Source organism: Neophocaena asiaeorientalis, unplaced genomic scaffold, assembly GCF_003031525.2.
Source record: "Neophocaena asiaeorientalis asiaeorientalis breed wild unplaced genomic scaffold, Neophocaena_asiaeorientalis_V1.1 scaffold65, whole genome shotgun sequence".
NCBI lineage: Eukaryota > Metazoa > Chordata > Mammalia > Artiodactyla > Phocoenidae > Neophocaena > Neophocaena asiaeorientalis.
In genome coordinates, this window is record NW_020173215.1 from 1,128,834 (window position 1) to 1,149,653 (window position 20,820).

General features: G+C 41.2%; 1 protein-coding gene across 1 annotated transcript in view; it reads right to left on the bottom strand.

Annotated features, from left to right (window-relative positions):
• TRPC3 (transient receptor potential cation channel subfamily C member 3) overlaps window positions 1-20,820 on the bottom strand; it is a 79,191-nt gene that overhangs the window by 49,780 nt on the left and 8,591 nt on the right. The window contains exons 2-3 of the mRNA XM_024745109.1: window positions 9,193-9,964; window positions 2,314-2,502 (exon numbers count right to left, since the gene is read on the bottom strand). Coding sequence (XP_024600877.1) covers window positions 2,314-2,502; window positions 9,193-9,964 — 961 coding nt within the window. The remainder of the gene's footprint in view (window positions 1-2,313; window positions 2,503-9,192; window positions 9,965-20,820) is intronic.

The window sequence follows — 20,820 nt, forward strand, 5'->3', positions numbered from 1 at the left end:
AAGTTCTTATATACAGTTATTGGGTGAAGATTCCAAATCAAATATTTTAACTGATATTCCTTTTATAGCATAAAACAGACAAAACCAGAAATACCTGCAAAGTCCTAAATCTCCTTTCAGTTCCGAATACATTTTTGTTGTTGCTGTTTCCTGACAGTTGACGGATAGCAAATTATTATTAATTGACACCTCATACATTGTAACCTACACATCAATTTATTTAAAATCAACATGCAAGAAGACATTCACTCTGCAAGACAGTTTGGCTCACAGAAGCGCATCTGTAGATGAGCTGTCTCTGCTAATACGACACTTTCAAAGCAATGATAAAGAACCAGTGACAACTGAAATCAATTCTCTCCTCTCAGGTGCTAAAGAGGAGAGATGCCCATTGCAAGATATGTGAATAAATGTCCAGACAGTTTTCTAAAAACAGTTCAATATCAATCTTATGCAAAACTATCTTTTTCTTTCAATACAGCAAAACTTCAACTAGCAAGAATACTCTGAGAGGAGGGCAGTTAATCCAATTCATTTACCTTGTAACTGACACTTCCTTGAAAAGTTATTTTACCTCAGCATTTACTGAGAATCTTCACATTTCACTATCTTATTAAGTAGAGGGGAGATCTGTCATTAATGGCTGGCTGTAATCTTGTGAACGTTACAATGTGGAAGTTTTCTACACTGTGGTAGAACTGTGTATGTGTGTGTGTACACACATAGAAACACACACACACACACACACACAGAGAGAGATTCCCCCATCCTCATTTGCTACCAGGGTGCAAACTTTGGCCTAGGTTCCACGGGTCAGAGGCCTATGTGCATACCTCTGATTTGGAAGAGGCTTTTTATACGAGGCAGCACTCAGCACTCAGCACATCCTTTCTGTTGGTGGGGAGCTGGTCATCTGCAGCAGAGGCAGAATTGTTCTGTTTGGGCCACAGAAACTCCCTTACCAGGTCAGTTCTGGGCCTGGTTCTGGGCAAGCTTTCTGCAAGCACAGCTTAGATAAGCTTGTTCCTCCACCTCTCCCAATGATTCTGTGAGCCTCCTAATATCCTTAACTGAATTATTTTCTGTTTAAATTGGCTATGGTCTACCACTAAGAACCAGAACCAGCACAATAAACATGAAATGTCGTTGATGACTAAGAACTGAACTTGTTTAAGAGCCATCATTCTGAGAATGAATTTTCAAATGCAGAAATGTGATTAGCTAACACTTATTGAGCAATCACCATGTACTATGCCTGTGCTAATTACTTTACTTGCATTAGCTCACGTAATCCTTAAAACAACCGAAACAGTAGTTGTCCCCACTACCAGCGAGCGGAATGAGGTTTAGACTGATCAAGTGACTTGCCCTGTCATGCACAGAAGACAAGTCAGGACTTGAACCCTTGCAAGTTGGCTCCAGGGCCTGCCCTCCTCTGCACCATGTCACACTGCAGGAAGGAGAGAAGATTCCATAGATTGACCAGTTCATGAAACCAGATCTTTCCCCGACAACAGCTTACTTCTTTGTGATTTAAAGTGCAAAAATTTAAGTTATATAAAATATGTATAAGCGATTAGATTCGGGATAACTGAGATTTTTATTATAAGTGAAACGTCCTAACTACAATTGACATGAATTATTTCAAAGGCCCATACAAGTAGCAAACACATAATACATAACTGTTCTGTCTGCAGTAACCAGAGTAAAAAAGTAATCATAATTTTTTTTTTTTGGCAACTGCATAAAATTCCATAGCTTGTGTGATCTTAGGCACGTCATTTAAGCTTGGTGAACCTCGGTTTCCTTATAGAATAGAAATCTCATCATCGAGCACCTATTTTATAGGTGAAATGGATAATAACAAAGGCTTATTGCAAGATTAACATGCGAATGTAAGTAACAGTGCCTTACAAAAATGTTTACAAGTAATAGATTTTATTATCATTAAATGCATTTTAATGAGCAGTTTACAAAGCTCTTTTGCATATCTTAATCCACTGAAATCCCACCAAGACCCTGAGACAGATAAGAGGTATTATTCTCCTTTTATATGAGGAAAAAGAAATTTAAAGAAGTTTTATGACTTATCCAAGGTCCAAAAATGGATAAAAAGTGGAAAGGATCGGAGCTAGATACTTGACTCACAACTTTACCATGATACTTCATTTAATCTCTTTCATGAAGTGAAATAAATCTTCTTATCAATAACATCTATTACTGCTATTATTTTAAAATCTTTCCTGGGATTATGGCATAGTTGATATTACATGTTTATTCTAATATGGAGCTGGATGAAAGTAGGCCACTCACCTTTTTGACTTCATACTTAATGGCAAGTTTGACACGACTCAGTGAAGCTTTATGCCTGTGCATCTCCAGAGGCTCTGCCGATTCCAGATCTCCATTCAGAATGGCTTCTACCTCTTCCGAGTCTCGGCAAAGATCCAGCACACCCACTACGAAGTCTTTGCATTGCATGGAGAGCTTGCGATAGTCATTCTAAGACCAAGAGGTTTAGAGTTTAATGCAGAGAATGTGCTTTAATTCAGTGGAAAGTGTTTAGGGGTTTTGTGAATTAGAAAAAGTCTCCCTACCTCTGGGTAGGAAGTTGCAGCCCCCAGGTGGATGCAAGATTTTTCTGTTTGTTTGGGGGTTTTTTTGGCGGTATGCGGGCCTCTCACTGTTGTGGCCTCTCCCATTGCGGAGCACAGGCTCCGGATGCGCAGGCTCAGCGGCCATGGCTCACAGGCCTAGCCACTCCGCGGCATGTGGGATCTTCCCGGACCGGGGCACGAACCCGTGTCCCCTGCATCGGCAGGCAGACTCTCAACCACTGTGACACCAGGGAAGCCCTGGATGCAAGTTTTGTTCAGTTCGATACCGGCTGGACTTGCTCCCACCTACCTCCTTAGCCAGTACCTTCTACAACCTGTACAACCATAGGAGACAGTTCTGAAAATGGCATGCATGTCAGTGATTGAGTTATATTAAGAGATGTTGGCTAAATGCTAATGCTGAAAGACTAAAGAATCAAAAGAATCTTTCTTGTACAGATGAACAACAGTTTTCTTAAAGCTCAAACAAAACCATTTCTACGATGAAAGTTCTTTAAATTAAGTGGCAATTTGGCATAGAAGATTGACTATGTATGAAAATAACCTGTCTGGTTTACTATCCATTGCCTCATTGGAGACAGTGCTTCTCAAATTGTAGTCCTCAGACCAGCAGCCTCAGTAGCACCTGGACATGTGTTAGAAGTGTAAATTCTCAGGTCCCACCCCAGGTGTCCTGAGTAGAAACTGACGTTGAGGGCCCACAATCCGTGTTAACACACTCTCCAGGTGTTCCTGATAACACATTTATGTTTGAGAATGATGGTTCATAGTGAAGGCAAAGAGAAGGATAGGTACCAACATGGAGGGTATTTTTTCTTGTTTGTCTGAAGGGCACATTATAATGTCCTGCAGAGCTTCTAGAGAGAGAGAAATGTCTGATTATATGTAACTGAATTCTCAAAGGTTGCAGAATATCAATACCTGAGAGAAAAATTTTCAGGCTACTGGAACGAACACCTTGCTAAAAATAATCTGTGAATCTTTAATTTCACTAGCATATTTATATAGTGCCATGGACTGGTATGAGGAAGTCAGCTGTCAGCATTCCCTGTTACTTACTGAATGGAGCTCTATTTCTAGCCCATTGATTCCAGTCTAGGTATCAATGGCCATCTCTTGGGAAAGGGCCTTACTTTTGCAACCCCCAGCTCCACTTCTACGGCTTTCACTAAAATTTTAGCCCATTAAGAAAATTAATCAGATGATAATCTAATTTGGTGCACTTGAGGAAAATAGAATCCCTCATTCCAACATGTCCTGAGATACTGTATATGTCTAATAACTCAGTAACATTTAGCACAGCAGAATTTCTGGGCTTCCAAAAATCATACTTTAAAAATGATGTATGAAGAATTTCAATTTTTTTCCCCTTAAATGATTAATTAACTTGATTTGATGGGCAAAAATCATGTCACCAACTAAAATAAACAAGAAGAGGAGAGACTGTTTAAAGTCTACACAGACTAGAATAGTTTCCATTTCAGATATCAGAAATCCAGATAAAGAACAGTTGCAGTTAATCCTTTTCCTCTCATAAGGGAACAGATAAAATAAATAAAAACTTCAATCTTTGGTTTCCATTCAAGTTGGTACCATGCAACTGATAAAATTAATAAAATGTTCAGTCTCTGGTTTCTATGCAGAGTGTCAGTTAAATATCCATCTGCCTTCCATTCCTGAAAGACTAATGAAATATTTTATTATAGCATCCAGAAGAAGTGTTATCCATGTCTGTTTCCATATAAAGCTCCCCTTTTAATACAATTTTTTAGATGAAATTTCCTCATGTTACTCGTCAGTTCAGACTGTTCTGTAAGATTTGGTGCAACACAGGATGGCCAATCCTCCATTGATCAGAAATAAAAGAGACTATTTTCTATTCTTGAAGAAGAGATAGGAACCAATTTTGCAGTAATACCTGAATAATATCTCATTATTTTAAAAAATTATAATCTGTAAAATTATCCGATCTTAAGGAAAGCTTTGTGGCTTTTTCATATCCACTAAAAGATCAGTCAAGAAGCAAAAAACAGGTAACCAAGTTGCAAGGACAACACTGTTTTCATAACAATTTAAACATTTCCTGCTGGAAGAAGTCTGCTATTCAAGTACAGAAAATAATCAGAGCTGGAGGTAATAGTGATTTCTTCTCCTGGGGTTGTGGGACACCATTTGCCAATATATGCAGAGCTCTCAGGGAAAGATGGAGAGCACCACTAAAGACGGCCTTTCCTCAGCTGCAAAAGGAACTATCTGAAGTCTGAATTGCATCATGAGCTGACTCTGTCCGTTCTGCCATGAGGTCCTGTCTCATGTTGCTTCACAACTCAGACCGTTTATCTGCTCTGAATTTTCTAATGATGCTGTCTTAATTTAGTTTTGCTTGATCATCTTCACTGTGCCGCTTTTCCATTACCATGGCCTTCCACAAAGTTACCAGATGGATCTGCAGCCCACTTTACAGAGCAGGAACTCAAAACCTGGAAGAACTGCTCAAGCCAGAGGAAGAACAAAGAAGCTTGCACCTCATCACAACCTGTCTACAGGTTTCACCAGGTTTTTAATGTGTATGCTTTAATCATCATTCTAATCCCTTTTTATCCTTAACAGGAAAATTGAAATTCAACTCTAAGCAGGCGTGGTCCTGTCAGATCCTTTCCCTAATAATAAAAGAGGCAGGATAGTGTAGTGATTAAAAGGATAAATCTGAAACCAGACTTCCTAGGTTCAAACACTGCTTCTACCACTTACTGCTTCTACCACTGTGTGATCTTATAGAAGTTACTTAGCCTCTCTGATGAGAATAAGCCTATCTAATATTGCTACTATGAGGATTAAATGCTTTGAGTGTGCTTGGTACACATCAAATACTATAGAACTGCTTCAGTGTTACCAGGTACAGCATGTTACATAGAATAGCTAGGACTGGGACCCAAGGCACCCAAATCTAGGCTTAGCAGATGGGACCTTGGCTACAGTATTTGTTTTATCATTTGTAGAATGAGAGGTGTGTATAGTCAGATGATTCCTAGAGTATTTTCCTGCTATAAAATGCTATCTTGCTTTTGGATTACATTCATTTTCCTCTTCCTTACAGTCCTACTGTGATATAAGTTGAAATTGTTTTTCTGCTTTAAAGAGGGGAAACTTGAGGCATGGAGAAAACAAATGGCTTTTTTTTTTTTTGCAAAAAAAGTGCATCATTGATTCAGAATTAGGAAATTAGTAAATTTCAGCTAATAAATGACCAGCTTCCTTGCCACTGACATTTGAAGGATTAGACAAGGAATCCATCCTGTCCAATATTCTGTTTCTCAAAATAGCTTCAGATAGCATTTGCACATCGAAAATACTTCTTTAATAACCTGTCACCAAGCTGTCCTCCATTAATCTATCTATATCTATATCCTAGAATGTTCAACCCTTGGGGTAATGACCTTCACATGTTTTCGGCACCATGCCTCCCGCACTCTTAAAGGAACTTTGAAAACTGCACGGTGGCTGAGAACCTTCCGTGAAGCATCTAAGTGATGGCAGTTTGAGGGATGAGATACTGGATCTTACAGGCCATTGATAAGATAAAATAGTCATATGTGTCTGAAACGGAAAAAAAATCAAGTGTTTTTCACTAGGGAACATGTTGTCTTTTTTTTTTTTTTTCCATTTCAAGGCCAGTACTTTGAGCTCAAAGCCTCTATGGAAAGAATATAGTGAACACCATGGAATAGGGCAAATTAAGTGACCCTGCCACAGAAATAAGCTTCACTTCCTGCCCTTTCAGAGCTCCGAGTCTCTGGGTCAGTGCTGTGAAAGCACTATTTTCTCTGTCTGTCGAAAGCCCTGACAGGTGGACATGAGTGTGGGATGAGAAGGCAAAGAGGTGAAAGGAAGGCAGATAAGAAAAGAATAACAAGGAGTAGTGAGAATGGGAAAGAAAAGGAACATTTAGTCAGGGGAGAGAGACCTGTAGTCCTCAGAGACTGTAACTTCCAAAGAAGTGTCTGTATTTTGGCTCAGAGATGGTTATGCTACACAACTGCTTTCCATATAATTCAGAAAAAGGAAGTGTGAGATTTAGATGATTTTTGCGTACCCTTAGATATTTGGCAGCTTTATGGATGCCTTCTTAAACTCAGCTGTGTTTTCTCCTCTTTTTGCCTCTTCACTTATAATAGTTTCCCACCTTTGAAAGGTTATCAAAGGTGACTCTTTATGTCAGGGTAAAGGAGATTCCAAGTATTATCAATATGGGTTTAGCTGGCTTCAAGGGGAAAACTATGAATAAATTTTCTTAACATTGCTTCACTGAGACTACTTCTCTGGACAGAATTGCATACATCACCATCTTTCGGAAATTATTAAAACATAATCTAACCACAAAGCTACAGTAATCAAGACAGTATGGTACTGGCACAGAAACAGAAATATATATCAAAAGTGAGAGTGGCACTGACATATATACACTACCGAATGTAAAATAGTTGGCTGGTGGGAAGCAGCAGCATAGCATAGGGAGATCAGCTTGGTGCTTTTTGATGACCTAGAGGGGTGGGATAGGGAGGATGGGAGGTAGGCTCAAGAGGAAGGGGACATGGGGATATGTGTATGCATATGGCTGATTTGCTTTGTTGTGCAACAGAAACTAACAAAGTATTGTGAAGCAATTATACTCCAATAAATAGCTAATAAAAAACAAAAAACATAATCTAGAACATTCCCTTTTGTAGAACCTCTTCTACAGACTTTCAGTATATATCAAGCAAAACGCTTAAAAACAAGGTTTGAGTGACACTTGGAATAGTGAATTAACAAATGTAGAATTATAGTTTTTATTACTTTGTTGAAATAAAGTGACATTTAGACTTTGAATGCTTTTCTATTCTCTTCAAACAGAATTTGAAGTTTTAAATTTGCTCTACATGAGTTCTGTCAAAAAATAATTCATTTTAGGTACAAGGAAATAAATCTTTTCAAATACCACATAATGAATCTTTTCAACGGGAGTAGATATCAGTGATATTTATTTTCTTCTTTTTATTTTCCCACATTTTCCAAAATTTTTACAATAAATATGTGTACCTTTTATATTAGAAAAGAATGCAATGGAATAACAAATAAAATTATACTAAGGCCAGATCTCCAGAAGGACAAGATGTGTGTTGATGGATGTAGAGGGAATTTGGCACATACAAAAGGGAACCCCCCCACACACAAAACTTTCCTACCATTTTATTTCAACTACTTACCTTGAATTATATTGCTAGTCACATTTGTGTAGCTCACACCTAAGTGTGAAAAACTGCAATAATATCTGAAAAGCAGAATCATCACTTTTTCTGTGATCTGATACCACAACACTAAATTACATAAAATAATTCAAGGAACCTATGCCTAGAATCATCCTCTTAGGTGGATAATGGGAGGCAATAACCTGCTGAAAAACAGTCTGACTTGGACCCGATCTACGAAATCTCCTTTTGCCCCAGATTTAATAGGTAGAACCATCCAAAATGCACGGCAGACTGTAACAATTAAATTTAAAAAATGTTCCACTATTAATGCATAGATTTTATAAAAAAAAGTAATTCTGCTTGACTGGAGATGATGTCCAGAAAAAAAGTTCACTCATAAAAAAACAAAAAAATCTATTAAAGCAAATCAATCTGCTGTCCTTATTATTTCTGGGTTGACTTCATGTCTATGGCTCACCATTTTGAATGCTGTGGATTTCACTTGTGGATTTCAGGTACAGCCGTTTTTGTCACAAATAAAATGACTTTAGTCATTCATTTAAAATTTTATATTAGCCTTTTGACTTTCAGTCTAAAGAGATATACAAAGGGCTTCCCTGGTGGCGCAGTGGTTAAGAATTCACCTGCCAATGCAGGGGACACGGGTTCGAGCCCTGGTTCGGGAAGATCCCACATGCCGCGAAGCAACTAAGCCCGTGTGCCACAACTACTGGAGCCCGTGCGCCTAGAGCCCGTGCTCCACAACAACAGAAGCCACCGCAATGAGAAACCCGCACACCACAGCGAAGAGTAGCCCCCGCCTGCCGCAACTAGAGAAAAGCCCACGCATGGCAACAAAGACCCAATGCAGCCAAAAATAAAATAAATTTAAATAAAATAAAAATTTTTAAAAAGTGATATACAAATGTCTGGGCCAATAAACAGTGCATGCAAAACGAATACTATTTCTGTATTTTCTATATTGGGTGCCACCATACAATCAACTACAAAAGAGGAAGAATTTGGAAGGGAGACGATCACACCACATCCCTCCTTCAACAAAAGAGAAGTCTTGTGTACTACTTAACGCTTATCCAGAACACAGAGCAGCATCGTAATTACAGCTCTCTGATCTAGTATATACCCATCCTCAGAGCGAATTTATCACAGCTCCGTGGTGAGAAAGGAAAATCATCAGGTCGTTTCTGAACGACGCTCCCAGTCCCTCGTGGTTTTAAATCCTTTGGGCGAGACTGATTCGGGAGCAAACTACGGCAGGCGCCTGGTGGCAGCCTGGAAGCGGAAGAGCGCGCAGGGCAGCCGGGGTGGAGCGCACAGCTTACCTTGAACTCCTTCTCTATGTTGGCCAGCTTGGCCAGCTCGTTGCTGAGCTCCAGGGCGGTGAGCACGGGGTCCTCGCTGGACAAGGACAGATACGCTGGGCTGGCCAGCCCTTTGTAGGCATTGATCCTCGAGCGCGAGTGGCTGAAGGAGTCGTGCCTCTGCTTCTCCGTGCAGTCCCCGCACTTGCAGAAATAGTCGTGCGGCCGCTCGATCCTGGCGCCCTTCATCAGCAGCATGTGCACCACCTCGTACTTCTGGCAGTGCGCCGCCAGGATGATGGGGGTGATGTCGGGGGAGAAGCGCGTGCCGTCCTCGTCGTAGGCGTAGAAGTCGTCGTCCTGCAGCTCCTGCTCACAGGGGCTCAGGGTGAGGCGCTTGCTGGCCGCGAAACCCGGGTGGTTGAGGATGGCCTCCACGATGCGCACGTAGCCCTTGCTGATGGCGAGCAGCAGGGCGTCGCCGATGCGCGCCAGGTTCTCCTTCTTGAGCAGCAGCTCAGTCACCTCCAGGTGCTCATTGCCCACCGCCAGCTGCAGCGCGTTCTGGCCCATGTAGTCCACGCAGTTGACGTTCAGCGTCCTGGACTCCTCCAGCATCTTGCGCACCACAGGGATGTTGCCGTACTCGGCGGCGTCGAGGAAGCGCTCCTCCTCGGCGGTGAGGCTGGTGCCCCGATCGTTGAACATGAAGGCCGGGCCCCGGACAGCCTGGCGCCGGCCCTTCTCACGCATCACTGTCTTGCGCCTCAGGGAAGGGCTTTCCTCCATTGACCTAATCAGCAACAGCAAGAAGAAGGAAAAAAAAAACCCAGATGTATAATATTAGGGCATATTGCTTCCTCCCAGATGTCGGGCCATTTCTGGAGTACACAGCAGCCACCGCGCACATCTGTGGCCCGAGGACAGACAGGTCCGTTGCTGACACCCGCCTGAAATTTACACCTGTACCTAACACGGGGTGCTAGAACTCAGAGAGGGGCCGGAAGCCCTTCAGAACAAGAGTTCCTGTTCCGTAGAAAATGACATTCACAAGGAATAATAATATAAACGATTTCCAGACACCCTGCTTCTCCCTTGCGACCCTGGCAAAGATGGGACTCATCATACCTTGTGGAAATAACCTTACTACTGCTCTTAAAAGCCTTGAAAATAGGGGCGAGCAGGTACCTGGCACCAAAGCACTAGGCTTGAAGGCTAAAGAAATTAAAATTTTCAAGAATTAGGCCAGAACAATCCTCTCAAGTCACTGCATATTTTTAACTAAATAAAATCATTGACACACACAAAGCCCAGTATTTAGGCCAAGTATTATCTTTCAGGATCTTAGATTTGCTATTTTATTTTCTCTTAAGGGTATCCCACTCCACTCCCCCACCCCTCCAAAAAACTTACAAGATTCATTTTTTTCAATAACACAGACAAGATTTAGCAATTATAAAATGAGAATATCAATCTAGATTTATTTTTTTGAAAATAACTGTGTCTTTGTAATGAGTTGTTTAATTAACAATATTATATAGTTACCTCTTTGAACTAAAAGGATATGGTATGATTTATGGTTTAAAAATCACTAGTATTACTTTATGAATAAAGCAACGACCATTGACAAAATAGCATTCACATAGTCAGGGGTTGAAAACTAACTAGAGACGCACTGTCCTCCGTGGGGGGCCTGGAGGTGGGCATTAGGGAGCATCTCTAGCAGGTGAACTCAGAGGCGGGTAGCAGTGTCCACTCAGTTCTCAGCTCCATGGGCCCCAATTTAAGAAAGGAGCACCGAAGCCACTGGCAGAGGTTTCCCAGATAGAGACCAAGGAAATGTGGCCAGGCAAACCTACAGAGGTAAGGAAACCAAAGAAGTCCCCTGACAAGCTTGTAAACTTGTCCAAGGGCAGAGGGTGCTGTGACTGACCCCCCATTCTAACGGCTCAACTAGTGTCAGGTGATCAACTTTAAAAAATTAAATATAGTATTTATATATACACACACATTTATATGAATATACTTATATATACACATATGTACACACACATGTATCTATGTGTAGGAATTTCTAGAAAGCAATACAAGAAGCCTTTCATTGTATTTATACCTGGGGCTCTGGGGAGTGGAACTGAGGAGCACAAGGGAAGGGAGATTCTTACTTTTCACTTACAGCTTTTACACATTTTGAATAGTTTTAACCATAGTTTGAATATTTTTATTAAAAATAAAATTTGTTTAAATTTTAAAACATCTTAATCCCTTAGTTGACAAATTTTTTTAAATATAGGTACATACTACATTATACATAACCATTACACTATAATCTTTCTGAAGCTAAATAAATGCCATATGTTTGACTATTATTAGTAGGTGTGGTGTGTAGGATAGTGTGCGGAGTGAGGTGTGTAAAGTGTGTGGTGTGTGTGTGGGAAACAAGGAGGTGCAAGGCTGGCTGGGGGCGTGTGTTTTGTGTGTGTTTTTTTGTGTTGTGTGTGTGTATCTTTGTTTGTAGAATGATGATTTTTTAGGTGGACAAGAACTGGGAAATAGCATTCACTGAACTGCATAGAAGAGACCTTTGTTTCAAGATCAAACTCTATGACAAGGGTCTTTTTAAAAATCTTAAAAATACTGTCATTGTAATAAATTGACATACTTATTACATTAGTAGTACTGACTTCATTAGATTAAATATTACTATTAAGCTACAAACCGGTACTCTTCAAATGGCTAGAACTTCCATATTGTATAAATGATGAATTTTGTGCTTACCATTGATAATATATTGACATTATTTATGACTACAGAATATATATGCAGAATATGTAAGTCTGCAGAATTCCCGTCTATCTCAGACGGGTTATCTTTGGGGAAATAAACTCACTATTCAAGTGTCACATCTTAATGGAATAGGGCTTTTTATCTAACGATTGCTACCTACAAAGAAAATAACTCATAAAAACCCTACCTTTTCTCCCAAAAGAGAGTGATCTGAAAATACCAGAAAATGATTCTTTCATAAATTTTTTCTTTGCATTTCTTAGTATTTTAAAGTTTTTTTTCTTAGTATCTCTTCTTCTTTTGGAACCTATACCTACGTTTTGTGTATTTGAGCTGAAATGTGGGGTTTTAGTACTATACAACACAAGTGACATGAGCCATTTTGATTTTGTCTTTAAAAGATTCTAACACTGAGTTAAGTGTGAAGTAAGATTTTTCAGTTAGAACTAGTTATACTGCTATTTCAAAATAAAAGTACTGACTTAGTGCTACTTGTCCTCATGGTGAATCCACATAAGAAGTGTCTTTTTTTTTCTTTTTTAACTTTCCTTACAGTATTAAGATAAGCTTCATTAATCTGGACTGATAAAATGGTATGAGTCACAATCAGTTCATCCACAATGCATTAGCATGGCCTCAATCTTGGCTGGTCTTGACAATGCATCTCCTCTGGCATGAGAAATAAGGAAAGAGTGAGGGTGAATGGGAGAGGATGCCTAACCTTAGTAATGCTAACACTAAAATCATTTTGCCAGACATTTTCTTACCTTTAGATCCTCACCCAGTGGGTCAACTCATTCAGCACTGCAAGGGTGCATTGGACAGGGCCTTCTCTTGGGTAAAAGCATTGGAGAACCACTGACCTAAATCAGTTGCCCTACAAGCACAATGTGCAAGCTCCTTCAGGGCTGATATGGATGGCTGGTAATATCTGATTGCTATGGACTGCACTCTGTACCACCACAAATCCATATGTTGAAGCCCTAATCTCCAATATGGTATGTGGAGGTGAGGTCTTTGGGAGGTAATCAGGGTTAGATAAGGTTATGAGTGTAGAGCCCTCATGGTGGAATCAGTGCCCTTGTAAGAGGAGAAAACAGAGAGCTTGCTCTCCCTACCCTCCCACCACCCCCTCCCTGTGAGGACACAGTGAGATGGCAGCCATCTGCAATCCAGGAACCTGACCAGAACCTAACCATACTGGTACCATGACCTCAGACTTCTGGCTTCCAGAACTGTGAGAAAATATGTTTCTGTTGTTTAAGCCATCCAGTCTGTGGTACTTACGCATGACAGCCCAAGCTGAGTAAGACACTGACCATACATCTTAAGGCAAAAGAAAATGTTTTCATGCTTTATGAAACAAACTTTGGATTCCTAGTACTTGTCCAAACACTTCAGCAGATAAAAAGTTCTTCCCGAGAAATATTTTTGTGCACCCAAAGGCAATCCTTTGCTCCACTGTATTCAGAGGCAAAAATATAAGCAATGCTCCTCAGTTTTCGTAACTTTGCCATCCACTCATCTGACTTCTAACTGTGTGACTGAGGCCCACCTGCCTCAAGATCACTTGGAATACCTGTTAAAATTCAGATTTCTGGGCCCCATTCTAGATGCACTAAATCACTCTCAGGGGTGGGGCCCTGGAATATATATTTTAAATGAGCATCCTTTGCAATTCCCGCACACACTGAAGGCTGGAAACCTCCAGTATAAAAACGGCGATATCCTGGATCAATGACCCCAGGCTCAGAGGCCTGTAAACACTTGTCACACTGGCCCTGCCAAAAGCAAAGTTGGAATAACATGTTTGAGCAGTGCAGGCTAAGGGATAAGCAGCCTTACATTCACTTAGGTTCCCTACCCTTTATTACCACTTAAAATTTGATCTTCAGGACGCTATTCACCTGAATCACAGTAAATGAGAAGCCTGTAAAATGCCTTTACCAGTGACCATTTAATGTCATGCTCTTTCTTTTACCAAGGATTGATATTTTTAAAGGGTTACTATGTTTCCTTCAAAACTGCCTTTCAAAGGTTAAAGAGGTTTTCCATTATAGTATCTATTGTACGTTTTATGAGGATTCAAGTGCTAAAATCATCCTAGAATTGTGTATCAAGAAGCCTGTCTCTCCAGATGAGTTTGCTTCCCTTGATCTAATAATATGAACTGTATACCCTTGTCTTTTTCTGTGGCCCAGGGTACCCAGGAATTTAGCTTAGATCTAAAAATGCTCAATTACCATCAGTATCCTAACCCAGGTTTCTGGCACAGTCTTTCCCCTTCTCCTAAATCATTTCTGACATAGATTTAAAATCAGTTATCCTGTGTTCCATGTGTCTTAAACCTATTTTTTGGTTATCTAAATTCTTTTCTGAAAAACAGAGTATTAATAAATACCCCCTCATATAGGCCACCCCTGACCACACTCCTGGATGGTAAGGTCATGCTTTATTTGTCATTACCCAATGCCCAACAGGGAGTAGATACTCAATAAATATCTATTCAACTGAGTATTCAAATCTCTTCCTGGGCCCTATCCTCTCACTTGGCTTCAGTTCCCACATGTACAACTATCTGTCCTCTGGTCACTCTAAAATGCCCCAACTCACGTTCTCCCTTAAACCAGCTCCCCTCCTAACATTTGCATCTCAGGCTAGTTACTCAGGCTTAGCAATTTCAAGGTCATCTGTGACTCACTGTCTTGATCCTGTCAGTCACAAAGTTCTGAAGCTTCTCCTTTGGAATGTTTCCTGTACCTGACCTTTTCTTCCAATTCTCATTGCCAACGCTATCCTTCAGATCTTTACCTCATCGTGGCTGCATTATTAGAACAGCTTTCCGGCAGAGATGGCACAAGGGAAGGCAACGAAACTTTACTGAGTTCCTGGTATATGTGTCTGTTTCTCATGCGCTCTCATATTTAATTCTTGTAACATTGCTAGGAAGCAGGTATTATTTTCTGTTTCATAAATAAGAAAACTGAGCTCAAAGGAAATTGCCCAAGGTAATACACAGAGTCAAATGCAGAACTGGGATTCAGCCTAGGGTCTGTCCGACTCCTATGCTTCCTGGCAGTTCGTGCTGCTCCTGATGTCCTCTTTGTATCCCCACAGACATCCTCAGCAGCTTGCACTTCTTAAAATCGGCTTTTACTATCACACTTCTCTTTTTTTTGGTGGTACACGGGCCTCTCACTGTTGTGGCCTCTTCCGTTGCAGAGCACAGGCTCCGGACGCTCAGGCTCAGCGGCCATGGCTCACGGGCCCAGCCGCTCCGCGGCATGTGGGATCTTCCCGGACCGGGGCACGAACCCGTGTCCCCTGCATCGGCAGGCGGACTCTCAACCACTGCGCCACCAGGGAAGCCCCACACTTCTCTTAAAACCAAACCAAAACCAAAACCAAAACAAACTAGGTCCTCCAGCTGATTTTCAGGGATGCTGACAGCCTGCCCCCCAATCCCTAACCAACCTTCTCCTCCCTGCGCTTCAGATTCATTCTTCACTGTCTTATAAACATATTATTCTGCTTATTTCTGTACTGTAAAGGGTATGGGTATAAAATATCCTATACCATCAAGGGTATTTTTTTGAAAAATTAGCAAGGTGCTTTTCAATGTTGCCTTTCCAAATACCAGATCTTGACCCTGGTTAACTCGGGGACATCTTGTTTCAGCCTTGGGGTGTGGGAGGGATGCAGTATAGAGTTGCATGAGTTTAGGGGGAAATAAGATAAATTTTAGAGGAGTGCACATAGAGAGATCAAGGTAATTTTTAGTGTGTGTGTGTGTTTTTTTTTGCAAGAAAAATGGGGTTTTGTAAGCAGAATTTGGGAAAAGGGAAATTGTCTTGAGGAAGAATTTGCTTAGTTCCTTTATTTCTCTAATTAATTCCAAAAGAACCTGATCGCTGAGTGCTCTTGTCACACAGACAAGATAATTCTCCCACTTTTGACACCAAAGCAATGGTGCTTACTGTCCTGGGAGAAGAAAGAAATAGCAGAAAGGAAGTAAAAGTCAAGATGTGGATTTAGTAAGGTGAGGAACCACTGAGGGTAGGGGGATTCTTGCCCTGCTTGTTTGATTTGGAGATCTGGAACAGTCCTGCCTGGTTAAGTAGGGAATGGTCTGGGCTTTCTCAAGCCACCCTCAGCTTCCATGTAGTGTGGACCCTGCAATGAGAGCCAGGGAGCCTGCACCCAGACTAAGGATGACCAGCTATGAGCTGGATAGAGGATGTTGCAGGCACCCAGCTTTGTAGCCCCCAGGAGCTGAGCTGAAACCACATATGCCAGCGAACACATCTGGGTGACAAAGTCACGTCAGCCAAGATCAAGTTATTGCCACTGACAAGCAGCACGCAGCAGACAATGAAGACTGCCCAGAGACCAGAAGAGTCAGAGAATAGCACCCTTTCCTCCCTCCAGGGGACATGTAAGCTCCCCTCCCCCAATGCCCAAATGCTACAGAGAAGAGCAGGGGAACCCGCAGCTTTCCAAGAGCCTGAGCAATTTTATCCAAGTGAGACAGTATTTCTTAAAAAGGAAACTTACTTTATATTATCAAACTAAGATCAGTGAAATTGGCCTCACAGCATCCCTCCAGAGTGCCCTGAACTGGGGGTGGACATGCGGACCAGAAAGAGACTCCAACCCCTTATGGAGATTGCAGAGAGGAATCAGTAAGCAAAGGTCCCTTAGACACCGGCTCACAGCACAGGGAGACACTGTTCTAGTTGACTAGATCCCTGCGATAATGCAGGTCAAGGATTCCCTTCTTAGTAACCCACATAATTGCTTAATTAACTTAATTGCTTAATTTACTGATTGCTTAATTCACTTGCTGAATGAGAATGAATGTCTGTTTAGCAAGCAAAAAACAAAACAGAAGTTTAAAAACTAATTTAAACCACAGATTGAACATTTGGTCAACTTTTCTCCCCACTAGTCAGCAGGTAGGAGGCTCAGGGGAAAGGCCTGTTATGAGAGCTACATGCTGCCCATACAAGTTGTTCTGGTTTCTTGTTCCTGCTACACCTGCCTCTGGGATGTTCCTTTTGTTTCTATCCCTGGGCATACTCTTATTCTTGCCCTCTGCCAATTCAAATCCTTCCTACCTTCTGTGGCCCAGCTTACACTACACCTCTGGAAACAGAGGGTAAGGCTTCACACGGTAATAACTAGAAGACCTGCAAGGTTCCGTTCATTCTGAAATGTTGTCTTCTGAACCTTTCTGAAACCATTCCTGACCACTTCAGCCTGACCTTTTGCAATATTGCTAGTCTGCCCATAGATCTATACACTTTTTTTCCCCTCTCGTTGATTCTGTCTCCTTGATTATTGTCTCCTATGATATTCATGTCCCCTAAATCTGGTTGAGAATAAATGCCCCATGCTTCCTATCTTATTTTTCATACTTCTTAGCCACCTCTATAGTGCCTAATATAGTGCAGTATATGTTCAAAAATACTTGTCAATTGATGCTAATTCTACAGATAAAGTGACTCAGTCAGAATGTTAACGTCCTTAAGGTCACTGAAAGGAAGAGAATTAGAAAATGAGAGCTCAGAGGTTCTCTCCTAGAGTCTCTCTACTTTACCATGCTGTCTCTAGGGAACAAGAAAAATGAATAACAAGTTGCAAATCAAAATAGCACTATTAAAATATAGGCTGAGCTTATGTATTGGAATACTTTGGTTCTATAAAAAGTGGCTAAATGAGCCATTCTAAAATGGCTCTTCGGGTTGAATCACAAGCTCCTTAGCACTCAGCAACAAACGGACATTATTAAAGAAGTCCCCTCAAATCTTTTATTGAAGTGAGGTGAAGAATTCAGCAGCTACTCAATCTATCTAGCAAGCCAGCCAGCAACCAAGCAAAGTAAACACCACCAACAATGTGAACCAAAGCGGTAAGAATAACAGTCAAATTGCTTTGACTGATCAGTTCACCACACTGAAGGAGGCGCATGCGCCCACCGGCTAGGATCCGGTCCGTCCTTCTGTGAAGGGCAAGCAAAGCAGGAGGAGCCGCGGAAGATAAGTAGTGAGGAAGGCACAGAGGAGGGGGAGAACGTGTTCGAGAGCCACCACCGTGTTAGCTACCGTATTAGGGATGGTGATAATCGGAAGCGGTAATGAAGGTGGGAAGCAGCTGGCACCTGACGGAGGACAAGAAAGTCAGAGATGAAAAGTCAAAAAAGAGACAAACCCCACAGTCCCCCAGGGAAGCAGGCACCTGTCAGTCAGTGTGGTCGCCTCTGGAGACATCTGACAGCTACACACTATGCCTACGTGTGAGTGTGCTGGGAATGAGGAGAGGGCATCTGACAGCCTCGATAATGTCACGTTTTGAAAAATCTCTCATATGTGTGTTTGTGGAGGGGAAGCAGTAGAGTGGCGGGGCACTCTGAGCTTGAGGAGCCCCGACGGGCACCAGCATGCCAGGCTAGAGAGAGGCAGCCCAATCAGTCCGACTGTCTGGTGTAGCGGGGACAGCGCTCTGGGTAGCGCCGCTTTCCACACCACCTGCTGCTGAGCCTGCCTCTACCATCACCACGCACAGTCCGACAACACGCTGTCACGACCGCGGCCAAAGCAACAAGACAAGGCACTCCGCTTCAGAAACAGGAACGCGTCACTTTCATGCCTAAAGAGTCCCACCCCAGAAAACGGTTAGAATGTAGATTCCAGAACTTCTAAGTCTGGGGAGGGATTTGGATCTCCACAGTAATTAATTTCCTGAGAGTTTCTGTTGGCCAGTGTTACATTCAGAATTCTCCATGCATCATTTTCATAAATCTATTAGACATCTGCTAATTTTGATATATGCCCTAATGACTCAGTCGGAGACAAGAAGCTGTTGTTGGAGGGAAGCTCCTGTCTCTGCTCTTCATCGCTTTCCCCGTCATCCCTCTCAGGAAAGTTCTGGAGACCCTTTAGCAGCTAAGACCAGAAAAGCAAAAAAGCTTTTAAGAGTGTGTTGTTCCCTCTAAAAGTCCACTGGGAGCAGAGGTGAGGACCCCTAACCACTGCCTGCATGAGTTCTTGGTGATGCTTCTTAAACGTATGTGCCCAGAAAAGCGTTTAGGTAAATGCCTTCTAGAACTTAGATGTTTCTGTTTCCAAGAACTGCATTTTGTGTGTAACTCCATTGAGCTGACTTATTATTGTTTTGTGATTAACTGCTTTCATGCCAGTCTCCTCAATAATACTGTAACATACTTAAGAGCAGAGACTGTCTGTCTATATCTCTACATGCCTGGCTGTTAGTACGTGGCTGATCAATATCTATCTCTTGGAGGCACAGATGTGTGTGTGCTTAAAGCGTTAAGACTGAACACCTAGGGAACAGACACTTTTCCCCTTCAGATTCAAGCATACCCTTGGTCACATAAAATAATGTGTGGAAGTAGTGGTGGAGGGGAATTTGGAGTAATTCTTCTATAAAAAAGAATGTCATGAATACATTAATATAAATTAATTATCAGGAATTAAAGTAATGTAAACAATCATTCTTCTTTCAAAACAGATTTCTGCTTAATCACATTCAATTCTTAGTTACACCACAAAATAACTGACGAATCTTACAGCTTGTGATTTTGATCTTACATAAAGTTACATTTTGTCAGGATAATCTGAGGGCAAATGGAGGATACGTCTTAGAATTAATAAGCTTTTATAGTTAATAATTAAGCTTATCTTCAAAAACAAACTCATTTATTAAACTCAGTACTTTCTAAAACTAATTTTTATTATTTCAGGAAGATTAGTGACAATGAAATTAGAAATGAAGTACAAATTCTGTCTATAATTGATCAAGAACTTGAGATAAAATGAACTCAATAATAAAATCAAAAACCTCTACTGACCCAAGAGAAGTTCCTATTCAGCTATTTAAACATATTAGTCACTATCAATTAGATATATATTAACTTCTAATGTTATTAAAAGCAAAAGGATCTGGTTTTCTATCATTGTCATCCATATCTGAAGTCAAAAGCCTGAGGTTTTTAGATTCTTGTTCCCATCTCATCACCCTGCAACCTATTTTTCAACAGAGAATCCATATGCATCAGTCCTATTTGACAAAATGTATTTAGAAATGCAAAACTGGTGTAAAATATTTAGTAATGTCATGCTCTTTCCTTAACACGTCATGCACTTGTGGACATTTAATCTCATTTTTAAAAAAAGGTCTAGGGCCAAATTCATATAGTCACCTATTATTTGAATAGTGCAAAAAAAGAGGGGAGTTTTTTTTTGAATAGGGGAAATTTTCTGACTAGATAAGTGTAGACAAATACCCCTGACCTAGATACTAAATTAAAGACAAAATGCTATAACAATCCTAATTATTCTCATAAAGTCACTGCTGAGCCCCTTATGCACAAGTGTGAATTTGGCACCCATAGCTCCCAACTCCAGACCTTCTATCTGGGGCCAGATTCCTCTGTGTACACCCTGAACAGGCCACTCTTCTGGCTCCCCTGTCAGACTGATAACTACGTAGTGTTGATTGCCTGAAGGGGGCTATATCAATCCTGAGCCAGGAAGTTGAAAGTATTCCTTCCTATGGAGAGCAGAGAGCTCTGCAAAAACAGTTGTCTTCCTCCCATTACATTTCCTGTGAAGTTTTATAAGGAGAAAACATGAACAGACAGACGTTTGCTATCCTAGCACAGTAATGAAAATTTCCTAACGTTCTAACTTACTCTTCAGATGTTGTCCAGGATCCATTTACCTCTTTGATATTAAGAGAAAACCATAAATGATATTTGGCAGGGGTCAATTGTTCCTTGAGATATTCTTATCTCCACCCACCCACCCCCACCCAATTCTTGTTTTTTTTTTTTTTTTTTTG